The 18909-nt window shown below is 42.8% G+C and overlaps 1 protein-coding gene across 17 annotated transcripts in view; it reads right to left on the reverse strand.

The window, feature by feature from the left end:
* Positions 1-18909, reverse strand: part of LOC117816796 (protocadherin alpha-C2-like) — a 95980-nt gene that overhangs the window by 9673 nt on the left and 67398 nt on the right. For 13 of the 17 annotated variants that reach the window (XM_034689133.1, XM_034689130.1, XM_034689137.1 and 10 more), the window contains exons 2-3: positions 5063-5127; positions 1610-1695 (exon numbers count right to left, since the gene is read on the reverse strand). In XM_034689133.1, coding sequence (XP_034545024.1) covers positions 1610-1695; positions 5063-5127 — 151 coding nt within the window. Of the gene's footprint in view, positions 1-1609; positions 1696-5062; positions 5128-8422; positions 11066-18909 lie in introns of those variants that run through there. The other 4 variants (XM_034689123.1, XM_034689121.1, XM_034689122.1 and 1 more) reach the window with 4 other exon arrangements.

Below are 18909 nucleotides of genomic sequence, written 5' to 3' on the forward strand. Positions count from 1 at the left end.
AAAACTTAATTGGGCCATCTTTGCTCTCGTCCTGTCATTTTAGATGCATACGTCGAGATATCTCACCTTCCTCCTTCTGCACGATACTCTATAAACCCATTCATTTCTCCATTACACTCTTAATCCATTTTGACCTAATTTCCCTGTCATCATGAGGTAAGTCCATGAGTTCACAAATGAATCCTCCTCAATGCACAGATGCTGCTGTAACCATGCATGCAATGGATCTTTGGTCATGGTGCAGACGTGGCATCATATGCAGTTACATTCACTTTACACTGTTGGTAAAATGTCATTGAGTACTGTGAGTGAGTGAGCTGTCATTTAGAGTTTTGTCATGCTGCAATGTGACTTTTTTTTTTACAGCACTATTTTCCAAAAAGCTTTTTTGTAGTGCTTAGTCTGAGGTCTTTTCCACCCTGATGATGGCCAGATGGATGTAACACTTGGTCTTTTTGTCTTCTGTTGAATAAAGTTCTTAGCACTGAGGACAACCCTCTGCTGTCATCACTAGTTAAATTACATGATAAAAATAAATCAGCAATCTTAATGAATGACAACCTATATAAGTATTGAAATATTTCTGTTTGCCTGAGAGAAATAATACTGCTAAAGGTGTGAAATGCTAAATTTAGACTGAATAGCAATGAAGCAACAAGCTAAGTTCATGTGCGTCACTTGCCTGCAGCTGATTCACAGCAGTGCTGCCAATAATCACTGTTTTGTTTTTGAGCACTTGGAGTTCAAATTAAAATTAAAATTTCATGCCACTAAAGTGCCTGATGGCTTAAATTCTTCTACAAGGGAGAAATATCGAAATATATATTCATGTAGCTGTTAGCATTCAGCAGCTTTGAGTAAGGAAAATATAAAGCATAGACACATTAGTACGGGGGACAATACATTATGATATGATTGTAAATTAATATGCTGCAGATTGCAATATAGAAAATTTGAGTCTTTTGTTGCCAACATCCCACATTCTTAATTCTTTGGGATTGTGTGAATAAGAGCTAAAGAATAAGACAGATCCACTTATAGAGGGGAGGAGATGTTATTATTCTTCTCCTCTAATGTGTTCTCTAATGTTGGCCCTCTGTGGCTCAGTGGCTTATGCCTCTGTAAACACTTTGCTGATAATCCAATCAACATTTGACTGTCTCTCCCTCTCTCCCTCTTTTTCTTTGTATTGTCTCCCTTCCTGAAGCAACGCGCAGAGATATCCATCTACGCCTCCGTAGCATGTGTCATTTCCGCTCCCTGCAGCAGTGGGAAGTGTTAGGAGTGGGCAAGGGCGATCTTGTATCTGATATTTCTATTTTCTTCATTATTTTACTCTTTCGTGTTTCCACAAGCTCTCGAGGAATGTCGAGTTCTTGTTATAAGATAGTTTTAGCTTACATAGTGTGAATCTGTGTCTATGTGCTGCACAGAGATCCAGGAACTTAACTGTAAATGCTTTCAGCTATTTTAGAGCTATGGGACTCGGCTTGGTCAAAGTATGCCAAGCAGAACTCTTATGTTATTTCATTTAGCTATTACTTTGAACAAGACAGGGTTTGAGTTGATTGTGATTGGTTTAGCTGAAAGTAATATGGCTGGTTCTTACCAGCGGCACTGGAAGCAGTGGGCCAGTTCTGAACCAGGACTCCCTGGGCTCCCTGCATCACCGAGGACTCTTCCATATGCACAGAGCTGAAACAGAAAACACAAAAATGCACACATTACACACTATAAATGTATGCTTTAAGATTGTATATTAAACATGTTTTAGTACGTACAAAGACTTCATGTGATGTCTTAGGAAACTTGATGTTGCAACTGTTTTATGTGACCAAAATAAAGGCTTCTACATATGTTATTGTCTCATTTAAATAAGTTCCCTTTATGCAAAATAGCACAAGTTGAAACCTTCACACTTGGTGTGTGGTGACTTGTTTGGGGTACAGCAACCACACTCCCAGAACTGCAACATTGAGATTAGGATTAAAGTATTCACCCTACATTTTTCTGACATTCTCTGGATTATGGATTACAGATGGCTGTTCTTACATTTTCACACTCGCTCTGTGGGATTTCAGCACCCTCCCTCTGACTGAAAAACTCCACACTCTCTGCAGAGCTGAACAACATTAACTGCTACAATAACACTCCTCTCTCACTGCCTCCACCTTAACTTGAAAAGAGAGGGATGATATTTATGATACTCTTTAACTTTCTGAAATTGAGATTTTAGTCACCAACATATAGGGGTGTGTTTGCAAAGAGCCTGCTCTCTGATATGATCCAATAAAGGAGGAAAGAATCCATTTGAAAGGGTCAGTTAATCAAAATAACAAAAAGACACTCCTGTCTGTCGTCCATTAACTGGATGTCTAACCACTCATTTTTTATTTAATGCATGCCCCCCTATTCAATAGTTACATATAAGATGCTGGATGTTACAAGCAGATTAAAGACTACATATTTGCTCAAAATTAAAGGAGTTATTAGTAAATCAGATATAGAAATATAGAAACAAACTGGAACTGTTATTATAAAACTGCCTCTCTCTTCCTAAATAGATCCCCCTGTCCAATATTTGGTCCTCATGAAGACCCAAAGGTTTCCGTCTATGTGACAGATCCGTATTTGAATGATGCTAAGGGCGTTTATAAAATGCCTGGATTCCCATCCATTACTGAAGTGGTCTTGCAAGAATAACAAAAGTGATGGAGGTGGAGGCCATTTTAAGTGCTGCTTAGCAACAGCATCACTAAGGCACACTATTGAAATATTAATGGCAACACTAGTGATGATACACTTTTCAGCTAATGTCATCCCTCTCTTCTCGTTGCTCATCATCTCATTCTTTCCTAAGGCATCCAAGCTCATGCTCCCTAATCATTATCAAGTGTTGAAATTACTTGTATTTGTTTCAGCACGCAAATACAGTGATCATCAAATAAACTAAGACAAAATCTCATCAACCACAAATGTTGAACATTGAACCAGGAATGTAACATCAAATAGGTCATGTCCATCACATGGTATTTGGATGTTGTATCCAAAATCTCTAGTACAAGCTGCGATTACAGATGCATAGTGGAGCAGGGAGGATTGTCAACTTAATGCACATCAGAGGTAGTGAGTCATGAGACAGATTTAGCATGTTAGACTGGTTAACACAAGCACATTAACTCTCATTAATCCCTGCTGTAATTATGGGGGACTTTGTGTATCATTAGTAACAGTCAGATGGTGCACGGTCTTTAATCTGACATCAACATCAGAGTGTACACATATACTTACAGTACATAATGTATGTTCATTTATTGTATACAGAAAATGTATAATATAAGTGTCATACATGTATTCATGTAAGCATATATTGTATCTATGTAAAGGAATTGAAGACATGATGAATGATAGGAAGGTGGGTGGAGAACTCATTAAAGACCATGGCTTTTGTAATTATGGTGCCACCTCATAAGCATGACCCTTGATTTGGCTGGGTCCATTTAATCGCACAGCAGGTGATAGCATGGTGTCTTATGGGTAATGCGATCACTGGTGTGGCCACGCTGCAATCCTCACGTTCCTGATATAGGCCAACTTTCCACCTGACTATCTGCCCTTCATCCATCACTGACCCCCTCTCTGTCTGCTTCCCCCTCCTGTCAGTCCTCCATCTGTCCCCGCAAACATTGAGAGATCATATTTCATTTGTCCTTACTGTATCGCCTCTCTCATATTTCACACTCCACTGTTTTAGAAGTTTGAAATCACAAAGAGATAATACATGGTATTGTCTTAAATATTGAATCAACATATTTTATAGCAATAATATGGAAAATATGCTTAATTCCACCAGTTTCCCCTATAGCATGAGGAACAGCCAAGTTGATACCAGACATCTTTACTGGAATCAGCAAACAGAGGAACCTAAATGTCTCACCAGGCTCTCCAATGAAAAATGAGCTGGGTGGTTGCGTGTATAGCTGTTGTTTATAGTATCACACTTGAGGTTGTTGGGTTTCCTGTTTATTGGCACTTGTTTTAGGAACTTGGCCTGCCGCCCTTTGCATCACTCCTTCTGATGTGATGTTGCTTAATTGAATTAAACTTTCAATCTATGTATTTTTTTATTTTATTTTGCTATACATTCATGTTTATTCATTACCGTTAAAAGGCTACTATGTCATTTTGCTGCTATCCTTTATTTACAGGCACTAATGCCTGGCCATTGTGAGTATTGAGAACTATCTAGATTTTCTTTAAGGGAAAAACTCACATAAATATTTGAATAAAAAAAAGATGATATAGGCTTTGAAGACATTCGTCATTTTGCCTGGTTGGCAGGACACTCTGTTCCCTTTTCATGTTGGTTTAGTTTACTCCATTTCACCAAACTCCTGCTGTGTATATTCACCACCCCATCTCCTTTGCTCCCGAGTAACTAAAACGGATTTAGAGAAATGTCAAGAGTGGATTACTGTGAAGTAGACCTCAAAGTCAGCTCAACATTAACATCAACAACAAGAAGCCTTTTCAAATGGTAACATCACCACCTTTCTACAAATGTTGTGTCGAGTCATTGTGATAATAGTTAGGTAACAGCAGGCCTTTTGGTAGCAGGCCAGCTGACTCCTCAGTTTAAATTATAATCTTTGGTCTTTGCTGGAAGGTAACATGGTGACTAGCTTTGAGATGATATAAAAATTACTTTTTATTTTTACTAATTCACACTGATATGTTCTCATGACATACATCAGAGGTTGCTCAATAAGCCTCAACGACATACTGAAGCAATTTCTATAGAAGCAGTTGGGATATGTTACACCACTCCCAGAATCAACTGTATACTTGTGTTAGCTGGCTACACTTGGTTCAAAAATTGTCTGGGGCAGTATTTCATGTTAGGAAAGAGTGGGTGGTGCTTAATATAAGTGAGTTATAAAATGGTGAATGATTTGGTTAGTGGTACATTGTGAAACTGTGTTTTTTTTTGGTCTTTAACAAAACACAAAGACAGATAAGACTGAGGTATGATTGGAAATGAACAAAAAAAGGGGGTGCTTACCTCTGCATTACACCGCCTGCTCTCAGGGAGGCTGAGTATCTCCAGTCCCCACTCTGCACTTTGGGCTGCAAGAGAGAATGAGAGGAATTGAGTCTTAAGTACAGGCGAAAACCAATACCAGCTCATTAATAAGTCATAGCAAGAGCTGCCAGTGCATGAGCATCACGCATACACATACAGACACAATCTCAGTCACACACCCAGCCAGAGTGGTGACAGCTGGCCTCTGACTTTGCAGAGAAGTGAGTGATGAATTGTAAGATGTGAGTGCATACATCTCCTCCTATTAATCCCTTCTTTACAAAAAACAAAAGACTTCAGAGGTTTTACTGCAGCACATGTCCAGGGTTTATCCACTCACACTCAGCTTGTTGTGGTTCAGTCTGCAACCACAGAAATATTGCAGAACTCTCTCTTCTTCTGATTCTTTGTTATAGAATGAATCCACTCCCTTTTGTATTTTTCCATCAAACCCCTTTCCTCTATTCTGCTTCTGTATATTCAGTGCTCTTCATCTGTGCTTGTCAGTTTCTTATTTCTGTAATATCATCTTTACGCTGATCAAAACCTTACATTTTACAGGCACACATTTTGCCTGACTCAATCTGACACGTCTCACCATGGTAACTGAAGAGCCTGGTCTACATTTTACCCTCCAACCACAGCCCTCCATCATTTCACTCCTGTGAAGGTCACAGGTGCAGGAAGCAGGGGGAGGGGGAGGGCAGATATCACATTAACCCCCTGAGCCCTGCATCTAGACACACTACAAAAGAGGGATGATAAGGGGCATTTTGGGGACACTAAACTACAACCTCCACCTGTTTCAGCATTAATGTGTTTGAGCTTATTGTTAATCATGTTGTAAGACATATCTTAAGAGACAGCATCATAAAGAAACCGGACAAGATATGGTTAGAGGACTTCAATTCATTTACGGTTGAGATTCTTTTAGAAAATCGAACTCATACAGTGGGCTGTTAACCTGACCACATAACTGAATCAAGATTACATTTTTCTCTATACTCTCAACCTCAAACAATCCGCAGCGTTAAACCAATCTGTCTGAGAACACTAGATTCTCCCTGCTTGGCCATGCAGTTCAGATGAGACAATCCCATTTCCTTTCAGATATGACAGATGTTCACTTGCTGCTGAAGCTGCATTGACCTCTATGAGTCTGCAGTGGACATTCATCACCCTTGAAATCCAATATTTGGTCTTAATGAGAGAAGCCTGGTATTCCTCCTGGAGCCATTCAAACAGAGCAGAGTGTCTACAGGGATGGAGAGCACTGCAGCATTAGAGACACTTAGGCATTCTGGATACTCAGGATGCACCTTATTATGTGAAAAAAAATCTCTCAAAGGCAACCAGATTCATATTTAAGATTGATTTTGAAAGGAAAACAATGTTTGCGTGGCATTTTGAGCAAAGCTAAATAAAAGAGGGAGAGGAAAAGAAAACTAAATAGGAGCAGATTTTCCACAAATGGGGCTAAACAGCTTTGCTAAATGTTCGCCCTGTTGCGGCATGGCAGTGGCCAAAGGGAGAGATCTGCTTATCCGTATGGTGTTCGTGGGAGTAAATAAAAACAGACACACACACACGCACACATTAGAAGCATCTGGAATCTAACGATGTCCACAGCCTGATTTACTCCCAATGGAAGATGCACATGCAAAACCAGACAGTTTTACATAAACAAGAAAAATAACATAAACAGAGCTCTGACTCACACTGAGGATGCAAAAACCAAACCGTTCTGTACCATCATTTGTAAAGGAAAAACCGAAGTCAATGTATGATGAAAATGAAAGTCAGGAGGATTTTAGTGTACTCATTTCTCTTCCTAGATGTACATGGTTAATAACCGGATTTGGAAAGCTTTCGTTTAGGCCACTCAATCATTTTCTCGCCTTTCCCCCCTCCTCCCTCCCCTCTACTCTCTCCCTCCGAGTGAACACTCCTAGCATGGATACAGAGCTCACACCTCCGCCATCAACACTGCGTCCAATCACCTTTCATCCCCCGCCTCATCCTCGCGGAGCCAGCCAATCCATGCACAGTACCGAGAAACACATCGCTGCTAGTTAATTACATAGCAAGAACAAACATGACTGGCATATAATGAGGAACATGTCAAGTGATAACAGAACAATTACCTTAAACATTTCCCTGCTCCCTTTTTTATCACTTATTTTTCTCTGATATTCTTTTCTGCACTGCAGAGGCAGACTCCAGGAGGCTCTGGAGAACACACTATTATGCAGAGAACAATCCATGTTTGTTTTCTGCTAATAACACTGTTTGATTTACTCCAAACAGAAGTGATGCAAACAGCTGTGCATATTGCCACAAACCTTTGGACTGAATAAAAACCATGAAACCTTGAAATGAAGCGATTATCTTAATTAAACTCTGACAGTCTCTTCCTCATGCCAACATTTTTCACCAATTCCCAAACTCTGGCTTGCCGCTCAGCACCAGAGAGGTACGTGACCAGAAGAGGATATTTTGGTGCAGTGGGACTGGTGGCCCTTGTAGTCTGCGAAAACTGCACTGTTTCCCAGACTTTACTTCTCTGTAGAGATGACCGCTAAATACCCTCTGGACCTGCTGGACTTGATAACTGTTGCCCAAAACCCACAGTAGACAAATAACACTGGTTGTGTGGGGTCATAGGTGAATGAACAACTGAATCATTCTGCTTTGTTTCAAAATGGGATTAAATAACAAGGAACAGAAGACAAGACAGAAAGAGGTGGTCCTTAAAAACATATTTTCAAGAACAAACAAACAACTGGTCTCTGGCAGGCGTGGGACATACACAAAGATACCACATCCAGCGAGTCAGAGTGCACCCACCTACCCACTCAAATAAATACACAACCTAGAGAAGCTACCCACACTTTTGTATGCCTGCTTTCTATCTAGTATCAAGCTAGAGACCTGATGAGAAATGGCACTTCATTCAGCGCCAAATAAAGGTTATAGTTAAAGCATACACATAAACATAATGGTGGTATGTCTTTCAGATCTGTTTAAGCTACAGGGAAAAGTCAATACTGAGAGTGAAACTCAACTTTTACATTCATGTCCAAAAAATGTTCATATTGCACTTTGAAGTGGAAAAATCAATCTCAGAAAGCAGCTAGAAAATTGAGTTTTTAAAGCATCCTACACTAGAAGAAGAGATGAAACGCTTCAGCAGCTCAAAGCTATAAATGTCAAATGCAATCCTACTGCAAGAACAACGCCCTCGAGCTAAACCTGAACCATAACTCTTTGAGAATTCCCCTTTATGGAGCTTTATGTGCTTGCGTATCATTTACTGTTATGAGGCAACCAAACATGAACACATATATCCCAGCAGAGACACACCTGAATGGCAGTTGCATCTGGCATACTGAGACGCCGTACAAATAACTGGCTCTGCCCGCTGTGGCTGGTGACGTAGCCCGAGCCCCAGGTGCCACTGTGCGGCCGCCCAGTGTTGTAGAACATAAAAGTGTCACTCCCTGACGTGGCGGTCAGGCATGTCTTGTAACAGTACGTTTTTGTCAAAGAACCGTTTCCCCGCACTTCAATATAGTGAGGTTCCACTTTGAGGTCCCGGCGAAGGGCCACATTGCTGTTTTGTTGCCCTCCGCCACCACCACCACCACCGCCTCCTCCTCCTCCTCCTCCTCCTCCTCCTCCTCCTCCTCCACCTCCTCCTCCACCTGCAGCACTTCTCCCCCCGCCCCCTCCACCACCTGCTGGAGTACCCCCTTCCTGGAGACTCTTTTTGGACACACAACATGGGGAGCAGGAGCCGGGCTGGGTACAGTAGGCATGGCAACGCACAATGGCCAGCACGAAGATGGTGACCAGGAACACAAATGTTGTGGCACAAAGGGCGATAATGAGGTAGATGGTGACGCTGGAGAACATTAGGGGGCTGTTAGGCCTGATGATGCGCTTGGGGTCCGGGGCCACTTTGGGTGGAAGCTCCTTAACGTGCACATGGATGGTGGCAGTGGAGGACAGTGGTGGTAGGCCATTATCACGCACCAGCACTATCAAAACAAAAGAGGTGGAGTTGTCCTCTATGACTCTCCTGGTGGTGCGGATCTCACCTGTGTACTCATGCACCTTGAACAGGTCAGTGTCTGTGTTGGTCTGCTCCAAGTTGTATAGCAGCCAAGCGTTCTGCCCTGCATCACCATCCCACGCTGTCACCTTGCTAACCAGCATCCCTGCCTCAGCATTTTTTAACAGCGTCTCTGTGGTGCGGCTCCCGTTAGAAGGTGGATAGACAATCCTTGGGGTATGGTCATTTTGATCCATGATGTAAACATACACTGTGGCCACACGGCTGAGAGGAGGCACACCATTGTCCTGGGCTTTGATCTGAAAGTGAAACTCCCTCAGCTTCTCAAAGTCAAAGGCTCGCAGAGCGTAGGCCTCACCTGTGTTAGGTTTGATGCTGACGTAGCTGGCTACAGGGATACCATGGTTGTTGTCGTTGAGGACAGTGTAGGTGATGCGAGCGTTTTCTCCAGTGTCAGCGTCTGTGGCTTTAACAACACACAGAGGGGCACCTGGAGCATTGTTCTCTGTAATGTAAACAGTGTAGGATGTCTGCTCAAAGCGAGGTGGGTTATCATTCACATCTGCAACATCCACCTTAAAAGTCATCTGAGAAGACAGAGGTGGAGTTCCTCCATCAACAGCGTTGACAGTGACATTGTAGGAAGAGATAGTTTCCCGGTCCAGGAATGCAGATGTGACAATGGTGTAGTGGTTCCTGAAGGATTTGATCTTAAAAGGTAAATTGGGCATGATCTCTAGGGTGACTTGTTTATTTAGTCCAGAGTCTCGGTCATTCACACTGATCAGTGCTACCATTGCATCAGCCCGGGCGTCCTCTCGTACAGGGCTGGAGAGTGAAGACAGTACAATCTCAGGAATGTTGTCATTGACATCCAAAACTTCTACAACTACTTTACAGTGCACTGCCACAGGAGCTGGGCCCTTATCCATGGCCTGTATGTACATCTCATATGAGTTTGTCTCTTCATAGTCTATGTTATTTTTCACACGGATTTCCCCTGTGTCTGTGTCCATGGAGAACATCTGTCTGACTCTTTCAGGTGTGTAACTGCTGAAGGAGTAAAAAACGTCCCCATTTAGGCCCTCATCAGGGTCTGTTGCATTTAACTTTATCACAAGAGCACCCTTGGGAGAGTTTTCTGATAGTTTTACTTTGTACACGGAGCTGTCAAACGCAGGCACGTTGTCATTGGCATCAAGAATGCGTACATTGATTTTGGCTGTGCCAGTTCTCTGCGGGGTGCCTCCGTCCATTGCTGTCAGGATTAGCTGATGAGAGGGCATCTGCTCACGGTCAAAGGGCTTTTTGAGAATCAGCTCGATGTGCTTATTATTAGAGAAGGGTTTAATAGAGTCCAAAGCGAGGTGGTCGTTTGGGCTGAGGCGATACTGCTTGACAGAGTTGGAGCCGTCATCTGCATCCTGAGCTCCTTCGATGTGGAACCTGGACCCAGTGAGAGCGGACTCCGACACCTCGAGCTGATATTCATCACGAGGGAACTGTGGCGCGTTATCGTTCACGTCCAAAATCTCCACCTCCACGTTGTGCATCTCCAGCGGGTTTTCTAAAACCACCTCCAAGTTGCGTGAACAGGTGCCACTAAATTCACAAAATGTCTCTCGGTCGATGCGGTCACTCACCACCAGCTTTCCAGTTTTGTGATTGATGGTGAAATACCTGCGGCCACTGTCCGATGTGATTCTGATACGTCTCGTGGAAAGTTTTCTCACGTCAAGACCCAAATCCCGCACAATGTCACCGACCAATGCCCCGTTTTCCAGCTCCTCCGGGATGGAATATCGAATTTGTGCATTTGTAAGGCCACTTAGTACGAAAAAAAACAAACACAAGGAAAAAGGCACACTCTCCTTTAGACTGTAACAGCATCGCGCCGTCACAGCCATCGCAGGCAGGCAGAATTTGCAGAAGGGTTGGAGAAATCTTTCCGCCTTCTCAGCTTGCTGTGCGTCCCCACCCGCCTCATTAAAAAGGAGGGAATAGTCCGCGCAGAACTCGGGCTATGTGCAGGTTGAGCACCGTATCCTCCCCGGTGCCTGTTTCAGGGGAATTTTCTCTTGTGCATTCATGTTTTCCTCTGCTGCCTGGGTGCTGTTGTTAAATTTCTCTCTCCTCCAAGCAGAGCTGACTTCCACTGGTGCTGTCTATTGGTCTCTCTCTCTCTCACTCTCTCTCTTTTCCTCTCTCTCTCTCCTCCTGCGATGTGGTGATGGTGTCTGTGGGCAAAATGGGAGGGGGAGCCATTCGCTCAAACGGTGCTGACTGCATTTCAGCACCTCCGATGAAATGGTCGAGCTCCACATAAAACAAAAAAGCCCAAAAGACGGGACGTTTTTTATCAATCTTCAAATCTGGAAGCCGAACACGGAGCGTGCAATGTCATCTGCGGGCTGATCTCCGTTTAATTGATTCGACACAATCGTTCCCCCTATTTTTTTTTTTTTTTTTTCTTTTTTTTGTCAGCTCCACCGCCCTTTTCATTGTGCGCTGGGAACTGATTTATACTCCAGCCTGGAGATTAGACTTTCTCACTGATGCAAGCCAACGATTACTAACTGGGGACCCTCTAGCCAAACGGAAATGCAAATATCTGACACATGCAGGCTTTAACATAGCATTACATGAAAGAAAAACCGATTAACATATTAAACCAGCTGTGAACAAAAACCCCAAACGAATTAGTTTTACTGCAGAAGCTCTCACAAAAAGAAATAGGAATCAGGGAAAATGACAGCTGAACAGAGATTTTTTTCCCCCAGTTTCAAACAATATGAGAGCAATAGAGGGGTAGATCTGCTTGTTTTACCTTGTGTCTGTTTCCCTGTTTACTAAGTACAGAGACTCTGCCAGCAAAGAAAACAATGTATTTTCTCCTCCCACATTATATCACCTTTCCCCCACAGTCACAGCTGACAAGGCATTGTACTTAACATTGATATTAAATCCGGGTGCTGCAAAACCCTTTTTGCCGCAGGTCCATTCACATACAAAACACAAAGCATGTGAAGTCATGAGCGGTGACGACACTAACCCGGTCACAGACAAGACGCTCTAGATGTGACCCCTTTCCACATCTGGACAAAAAAGCACGACGCTGACCTCTCCTGACAGACAGTAGCTAAAGGTTATGTACACAGAAAGTAAAGATAGCACTGTTTGCTGGAGTAACAACAAAGAGTGACATGTAGGAAGGATTTTTGCATGCACTGTGAATCTTTTTTATTGACTTTAAATCCTTAATTTGTAACCTCTTATATTATAAAAAAGCGAACAGCTGGCAAATCATATCACCCATCTAATTGTGTTTCAGTTTTATGTGACAGGATAGAAAAAACACGACACTCACTTTTTAAAGGGAGATGTTCTGAAAATGTCAAGCTGCACACAACAGGCATGCAAAGTGTAGGAGGTGGTGACATTAACACCTAAATCATCCTGCTCTGGCTTTCCAACTACTAATCCAGAGTCAGAACCCTTGAACTTGAATTTTAATTGGATAAGGCAATATCCCAACACAGTCAGTGTTACACATCTATCCACACTGTTCAAATGTATTCAAACACAAAAATGTATCAGTCTGAACTTCAGCAGATCACGTATGGATTCAGAAGAGAATCCATATGAATCCAAACAAGATCATCAATTCAAAAATAGACTCAGGTATAACTATAATTCCACCACTGCCAACCTTAAAAAGGAGTGGCCTTGTAGCACCCAGTGCCTTTGCACTGACCCAAGCCACTGGGTCATAGATGAACGCTCATCGCCCACGTCATCTTTTGTCTCTCTTAGTGCGCTGCCACTCTCACCCACACCCAGTCTGCCCACGTTACTGACTGCATTTGGCATCCCGGGAGAGGGGGGACAGTGAATCACTCAGATGCTGCTAGTGGATGGGGAGATACACAGCAAATCTTCACACTGCAAGGTGATGAAGAGGAGGAGGAGGAGGTGGAGAAACAGGGAGACTGAGAAGCAGCCAAATGACCCTGTATTTGTGGTATGTTTAATCTCTCAGGGCATCATTATAAAAAAATACAGGTTGTCCCTTTTACTCTGAAATATGTCATATGAGTATATCTTTTTTTGCCTTTTATGCAATGCTTCTGCAAAATTGTTCAGAGTTATGATCCTGTGTTATTATTCCAATGAGCAGTTGTGATAACAGAGAGTTTCTTTCAACTGAGGCTGACAGTCTCTGATGGTCTGCATGTACTGTCTGCCATGCTGACCGTGACATTTAGCGGATTTACCCGGTGGGACGTGTGGCCTTCTGCATTTGTCAGTTGCACACAAATGAAAACAGGCGACGCTTATCTCGTCAGCAACAAACACAGAGATGGATTTACACATGACCTTAACACCTGTCCAGCCCTCTAACCAGCAACCCACCCACCAACCCAGCAGTGAAAGCAGCAGCATGACTATGTAAAAGCATTGAAGAGGCTACAGATCTCCCTCAAACCTGTTTTAAATACATCCATCTGTTCCAGCGTTAATTGCACATCGCTGAGCTGTGACTTGTTCATTTATTACTCAAGGGTGCTGCAGATAAAGATATCATCTGTATTCTACCTGCAGACAGATGCCTGTCACACATCAACAAATGCTGGCTTAAAAGAGCTAATTAGCTAACTGGTGTTTCAATTCAATTCAATTCAATTCAATTCAATTCAATTCAGAGGCTTTATACAATTAATGCTTCAGTATTTGCAAAGCATCACAGCGTAAAACAATGACAGACCAGAGTGTCTCTAGCTCCACCTCTGTTGAATATTTGAAGTTCCAGCTGAGGGCTGGCTGGAGGGAACCTTTGGGTCCTTAGTTACAAACACAAGCACATATATTTTTAGGATAGAAGGGAGAAAACTTTCGTTGTGGGGAAGACTCTGTCTTTGTTCTCCTTTTCTGCCAGAATATTATAACACTCCCCATTGCATCAATTATGCAAGATGGTCACCATATTAATAACACCCTCTTCACAAAGACTCAACCTCATTAATACTGTAAGCGGCCACTCTAAAAGCCATTCATATTACTTCCCCTAAGAGTCTGTTATCTGGAATCCCCTCTTTTTTTAATGAGTCAGATGGCAGCAGAGATCCACAGAGGAGTGGGTCAGAGCTGGGCTATCATGAAGCAAGATTCCCGCACATTTCTCTCTCTCAGTCATCACACATACAAACAGAGTCACTCATGGAAACTTAAAGGGCGGCTTTGTGCCTGTAGGCATGTACAATCTCACACACAGACAGACATGCACACATGGGCAAACTACATCACAACTATAAAAACACAAACAGAGTCCAAGGACATGATCTTTTTTCTATGAAAGTTGTCAGAACATATTTAGTCATTGTTCCTTATCATTCTTTAAATGGTAGAGGACATGTTTCAAGGACTTTTATGAACAGCTGCACTGACTGCAGGGAACAGAAACGTGCCCGTTCTTAGATGTCAGTCTGACACACACTGATTCACAGTTAGTTTACATTATGTGACTCACTTTTTAGTATTACGATTTAAAGAGGAAAGACTATCATTAACATCTATATTCCAAATATACTGCCCCAAAGATTTGGATTTTTCTCTTTTCAAATCAATACCGTTTTTTTTATGAAGCATTGGCTTAGTGTCAATTTGTACAAGTATGTTAAAGGCACAAATATAATTATTTTCTTATTTTTCTTCAACCTAGTTCAAGGATAAGGTGAAACAAAGAGGAAATATATGTATGCTGTTGTGTAGGTGGGTGTCTGTGGTGTTAGAAAGTCTGTTTATAGAATTATCAAATTAAAATGATGCACTCAATTGAAGAAATGAAAGGGAGAGGTGATGTATCTGTGAGGGATGTCATTCAAGAAAAAGGTACCGGGGGATGTGGACAAGGATTTGCAAAATCTAAATATAGTAGGAGCATTTATTTTTCGCCTGGTGCTCTTCATGTCATTCTAGATTTTATTGAAGATCTCATTCAGATCTGTTCATGTTGTCCTTTGGTTATCTCTAATGCTGAAAGCAAATGATAAAATATGTATGACAACAAAATTCTATCTTCAACCTAAGTCCCTTAATGGCTATCTATTGCCTCAATGAAAAATAACAGAAAGGTTTAAAGCGTGTGCCTCTAGCACTGCAAATTGAATCCTACAGTATGGGTGGGGGAGGCAGGCAGAGCAAGAGGCTTCAGAGGTGGGACCGACGGTGAAATTGGTCCCTCTGTTGGAATAAATCGGTAGTACAAGGGTTGGCCACGTGATCCTCACCCCACTGCCCATCCTCAAAGACTTTCACATTAAGCCAGAGCACTAAAGCATAATCCCTGCTATGACTGTGTGTGTGTGTGTGTGTCTGAGAGAGAGAGAGAGAGAGAGAGAGAGAGAGAGAGAGAGAGAGAGAGAGAGAGAGAGAGAGAGAGAGAGAGAGAGAGAGAGAGAGCTGTAGGTAGGATGGGAGAGAGAAAGAGAGAAGGAGGGCACAGACGTCAGACTGCAGTGGCTGTCATTTTCTGACTTGTTTTCAATACAGTGACCGCAATGGATAAAAATAGAGGAGATTAGGCGAGGCACTCTCCTAGGTAAAATGAGAAAGCAGTATTTAACAAACTGAGGGTGGAATGTACATGAATCACTGTCTGTAAGGGCTACAAGAGCCAGTCATATGTGCATTTATCAAACCAATAACTAGAAATATAACATTAGCTAATACACATAGAAAACACTGCAAGGACAAGTGTGCAAAGGACAGAACTAAGCCTGCAGAGTTCAAACACTTTGTTTCCAATGCTATTGATCATTCTGACCGATAAAGGAAATACAACATACAAGGTACCGCAGTCGGCTCCAGCTTTGCTGCCACTCCTTTTGCAAACAGAATTTTTTTTTAATGAAATGAAAAAAACATCAGAATAAACTCCTGAAATATGTTATAACGTTACAAAAATCCAATGTCCTCATACCTTCTCCTCACCCTACTTCTCTCCATGCACACAAACTTTCCCATTTTTAAATCCCCCAAACAAAAGTCTCATGATAACCACAATCCTTTTACTCAGGTGGACACAGTAAGCGGGTGGAGGCGGCATTCTCATGGTATGTTTGTTCGTGCTGATCCCTTGTGTACCAATTGCTTTCAAAAATAAAGGGCATGAGAGAACTAAAAGAAGCACAAATCCCTCCCTAGGGGTCCTTGCGAGGGTTAAACAGCTCCTTGGTTGTCCTGGTTCAGCCTGTGCATAAATCAAACAGATTCTTGTTGTGGCACTGAACAAAGCTATCAGGAAAAGCAGGCAGGCTTTGGATACTTCCCTCTTAGGATGCCCTGGCTTTGTATCCCTGCCGGATGGGAGAGGATGCAACCCGCGGTTCTGAGCATGACAAAGCTAATCTAATGACTGCAAATACATCCCGATGCCACTAAGAGGGAGCACGGATGGAGGACTTGGTTGGTGGAAGTGGGATAGAAGGGGAGGGGTGTTGGTGATAAGTTCTTCCTTTTATCTGTGACCAATTGTAAGCCTGTGATGTTCTCACTCAGCTGCAGGGCATGTATTTAATGTGTTTTTTTTGTCCATCTCATCCTTAGAAGCTCCACTTTTCTCACTATCTCATGCTCAAGGCTCGAGTCTGAGCTGCCGTGTTTGTGACTTCCACTAAAACCCACTGCCTTTTTTTAGAACTGAATCCTTAATCTCACACACTTCCCCTCGCCTGCTCAGTTGCTCTACCCTCCATCTGACTTGGCATTTCTGCTCAAGATGCTGCACATCTCTGGTCGGCATCTTTCTCTTTGTCTCTCTCCATCTCTCTTGCTTCCCATTGTGTCCACCCTGCTTCCTTCCTGCAATGCATGCTGGGGATTGGAGAGATGTGTGGGTGGGGGGTGGGTACATACTGGCAGCTCCCTGGAAGCAGACTAGTTCATCATTTCATTATGGCTCAGAACAGTCTCCATGGCAACCACAGACAGCAGCGCCATCCTCACACACAAAAGACACACCCTTGTGAAGGAGAAAAACAGGAAGTGCTACAGAGGATGTTTGTTATACGGGCACAAAAATGAGTATAGAAGCAAAATGATTCATGTATCTATCTGCTGTTCTGTCACCTTGTAGTCAAACTGGTGAGGTAATGACATTTCTGTGTCATGGCTTGGGTAAATCTGAAAAAACAGCCAGTGTAATCCACCAGGAAAATAAACTAGCTGAATGCTTCTACTGTACTGCAAACTACAAACCATGAACCACTTAACTGTCTCACTCAACCTAGATATTGAACTGTGTGATCAATAATTTAATGCATTTTGCTGCACTAAGGGAGGCTGAGTTAGAGGCTTTTATAACAGTCTAAACCCCACGTCATGTTATGCATACTGCAGAAAGAAACAAATAATATACTGCTCTATCAATAGTTTTAAGTCTTTATATTATCAGTATCATCATGATTCTGAAAGAGACCCAATTTCTGCAGTATGTAAATGACTTAATTGTACTGCTCCATATTCTGCAGCACGACAAACACACGATGTTCTGATGCTCTTTCGGATAAACCAGAACTGTCCTCCTCATCCACCCTGACCCTTTACCCCGCCCAACCGCTTCGGCTGTGATTGACAGTAGGTGTTTAACGGCACCGCCCAGCCGCAGAGCAGAGCACGGATATGAAGGAGAGCTGAGCCGAGCACGGCTGATACCTCGATCGGTACTGAAGCTCCCTGCTGCCGCTGCTGCTACTGCTGCTGCAGCAGAGAGTAGCGGAAAATTACCTGCCCCTCCCCCTCTTTCTCACATCCACTGAGAGCTGCAGCATACACAACACATACTGAACCACTTTTACGTAGAGGCAGCTCCAGGCATTGTTTCAGGAAACACTGTATAGAGACAGTATGCATCCCATACAGCAGAGACCACCGGAAGTGAGAAGCCAAATACAGGTTCACTCAGATGGCGCAGTAGCGCGCTGCCATCTTTAAATCACACCATGACCCACTTACAAGCTTCACATACGCGACACGCATCGCCTGTAATATGTTAAGTCTGTTTGAGAGTGCAGAAAGCCCTGGTTCAGTCTCTTTAAAACACTGCACCGACCACACGAACGGAGTTATGCCATATCAGGCCATGCTTGTTTTTGCTGTACCACTCCCTGAAATGAGGTCACATTGTCTGAGTGACTCAAAGCATTACAGATACACTACAACACCATGTAGAAACACTGAGCTTCCTCGAGAGTATCTTACAGAGCCCACCAGCTCGGAGCCATAGTGATAGTATAAAACAAATCTAGGAGAGCAACACCACTGTAACTGTAGGTAAAACAAGGTACATGAAACCACTGACAAAATAAATCAATCAGAATACACGAGGCACCTGTGTCCTACTTTGCATGAGCGAATCAGGGTAGCCTCTATTTTACACACATTTCGGTTAATGAAAATATATTAGGTCCTGTTTACAGTGCTCTAATGCTGTTAGGACACATGTCTGCAGAGATGGACCTTAATTCCCTGTTAGTTCTCTCAGCTGCTCCCCTTCTCAGCAAGTGCCAGTGAAGGAGAGGGGGAGGGGAAGGAGAGCTGGCAGCATGGTGGAGGATAAGGAAGAGGTAAAAGAAGCCTTGAAATGAATAATGTCATGTATATCGCTCTAGCAGTATATAGCCAATAGGGGGGCATGACTAAGAAAGATGAAAATATATAGAAAAATACAAGTAAATACAAGATTTATAAAATA

Source organism: Notolabrus celidotus, chromosome 8 (genome assembly GCF_009762535.1).
Source record: "Notolabrus celidotus isolate fNotCel1 chromosome 8, fNotCel1.pri, whole genome shotgun sequence".
In the NCBI taxonomy this organism is placed as follows: Eukaryota; Metazoa; Chordata; class Actinopteri; order Labriformes; family Labridae; genus Notolabrus; species Notolabrus celidotus.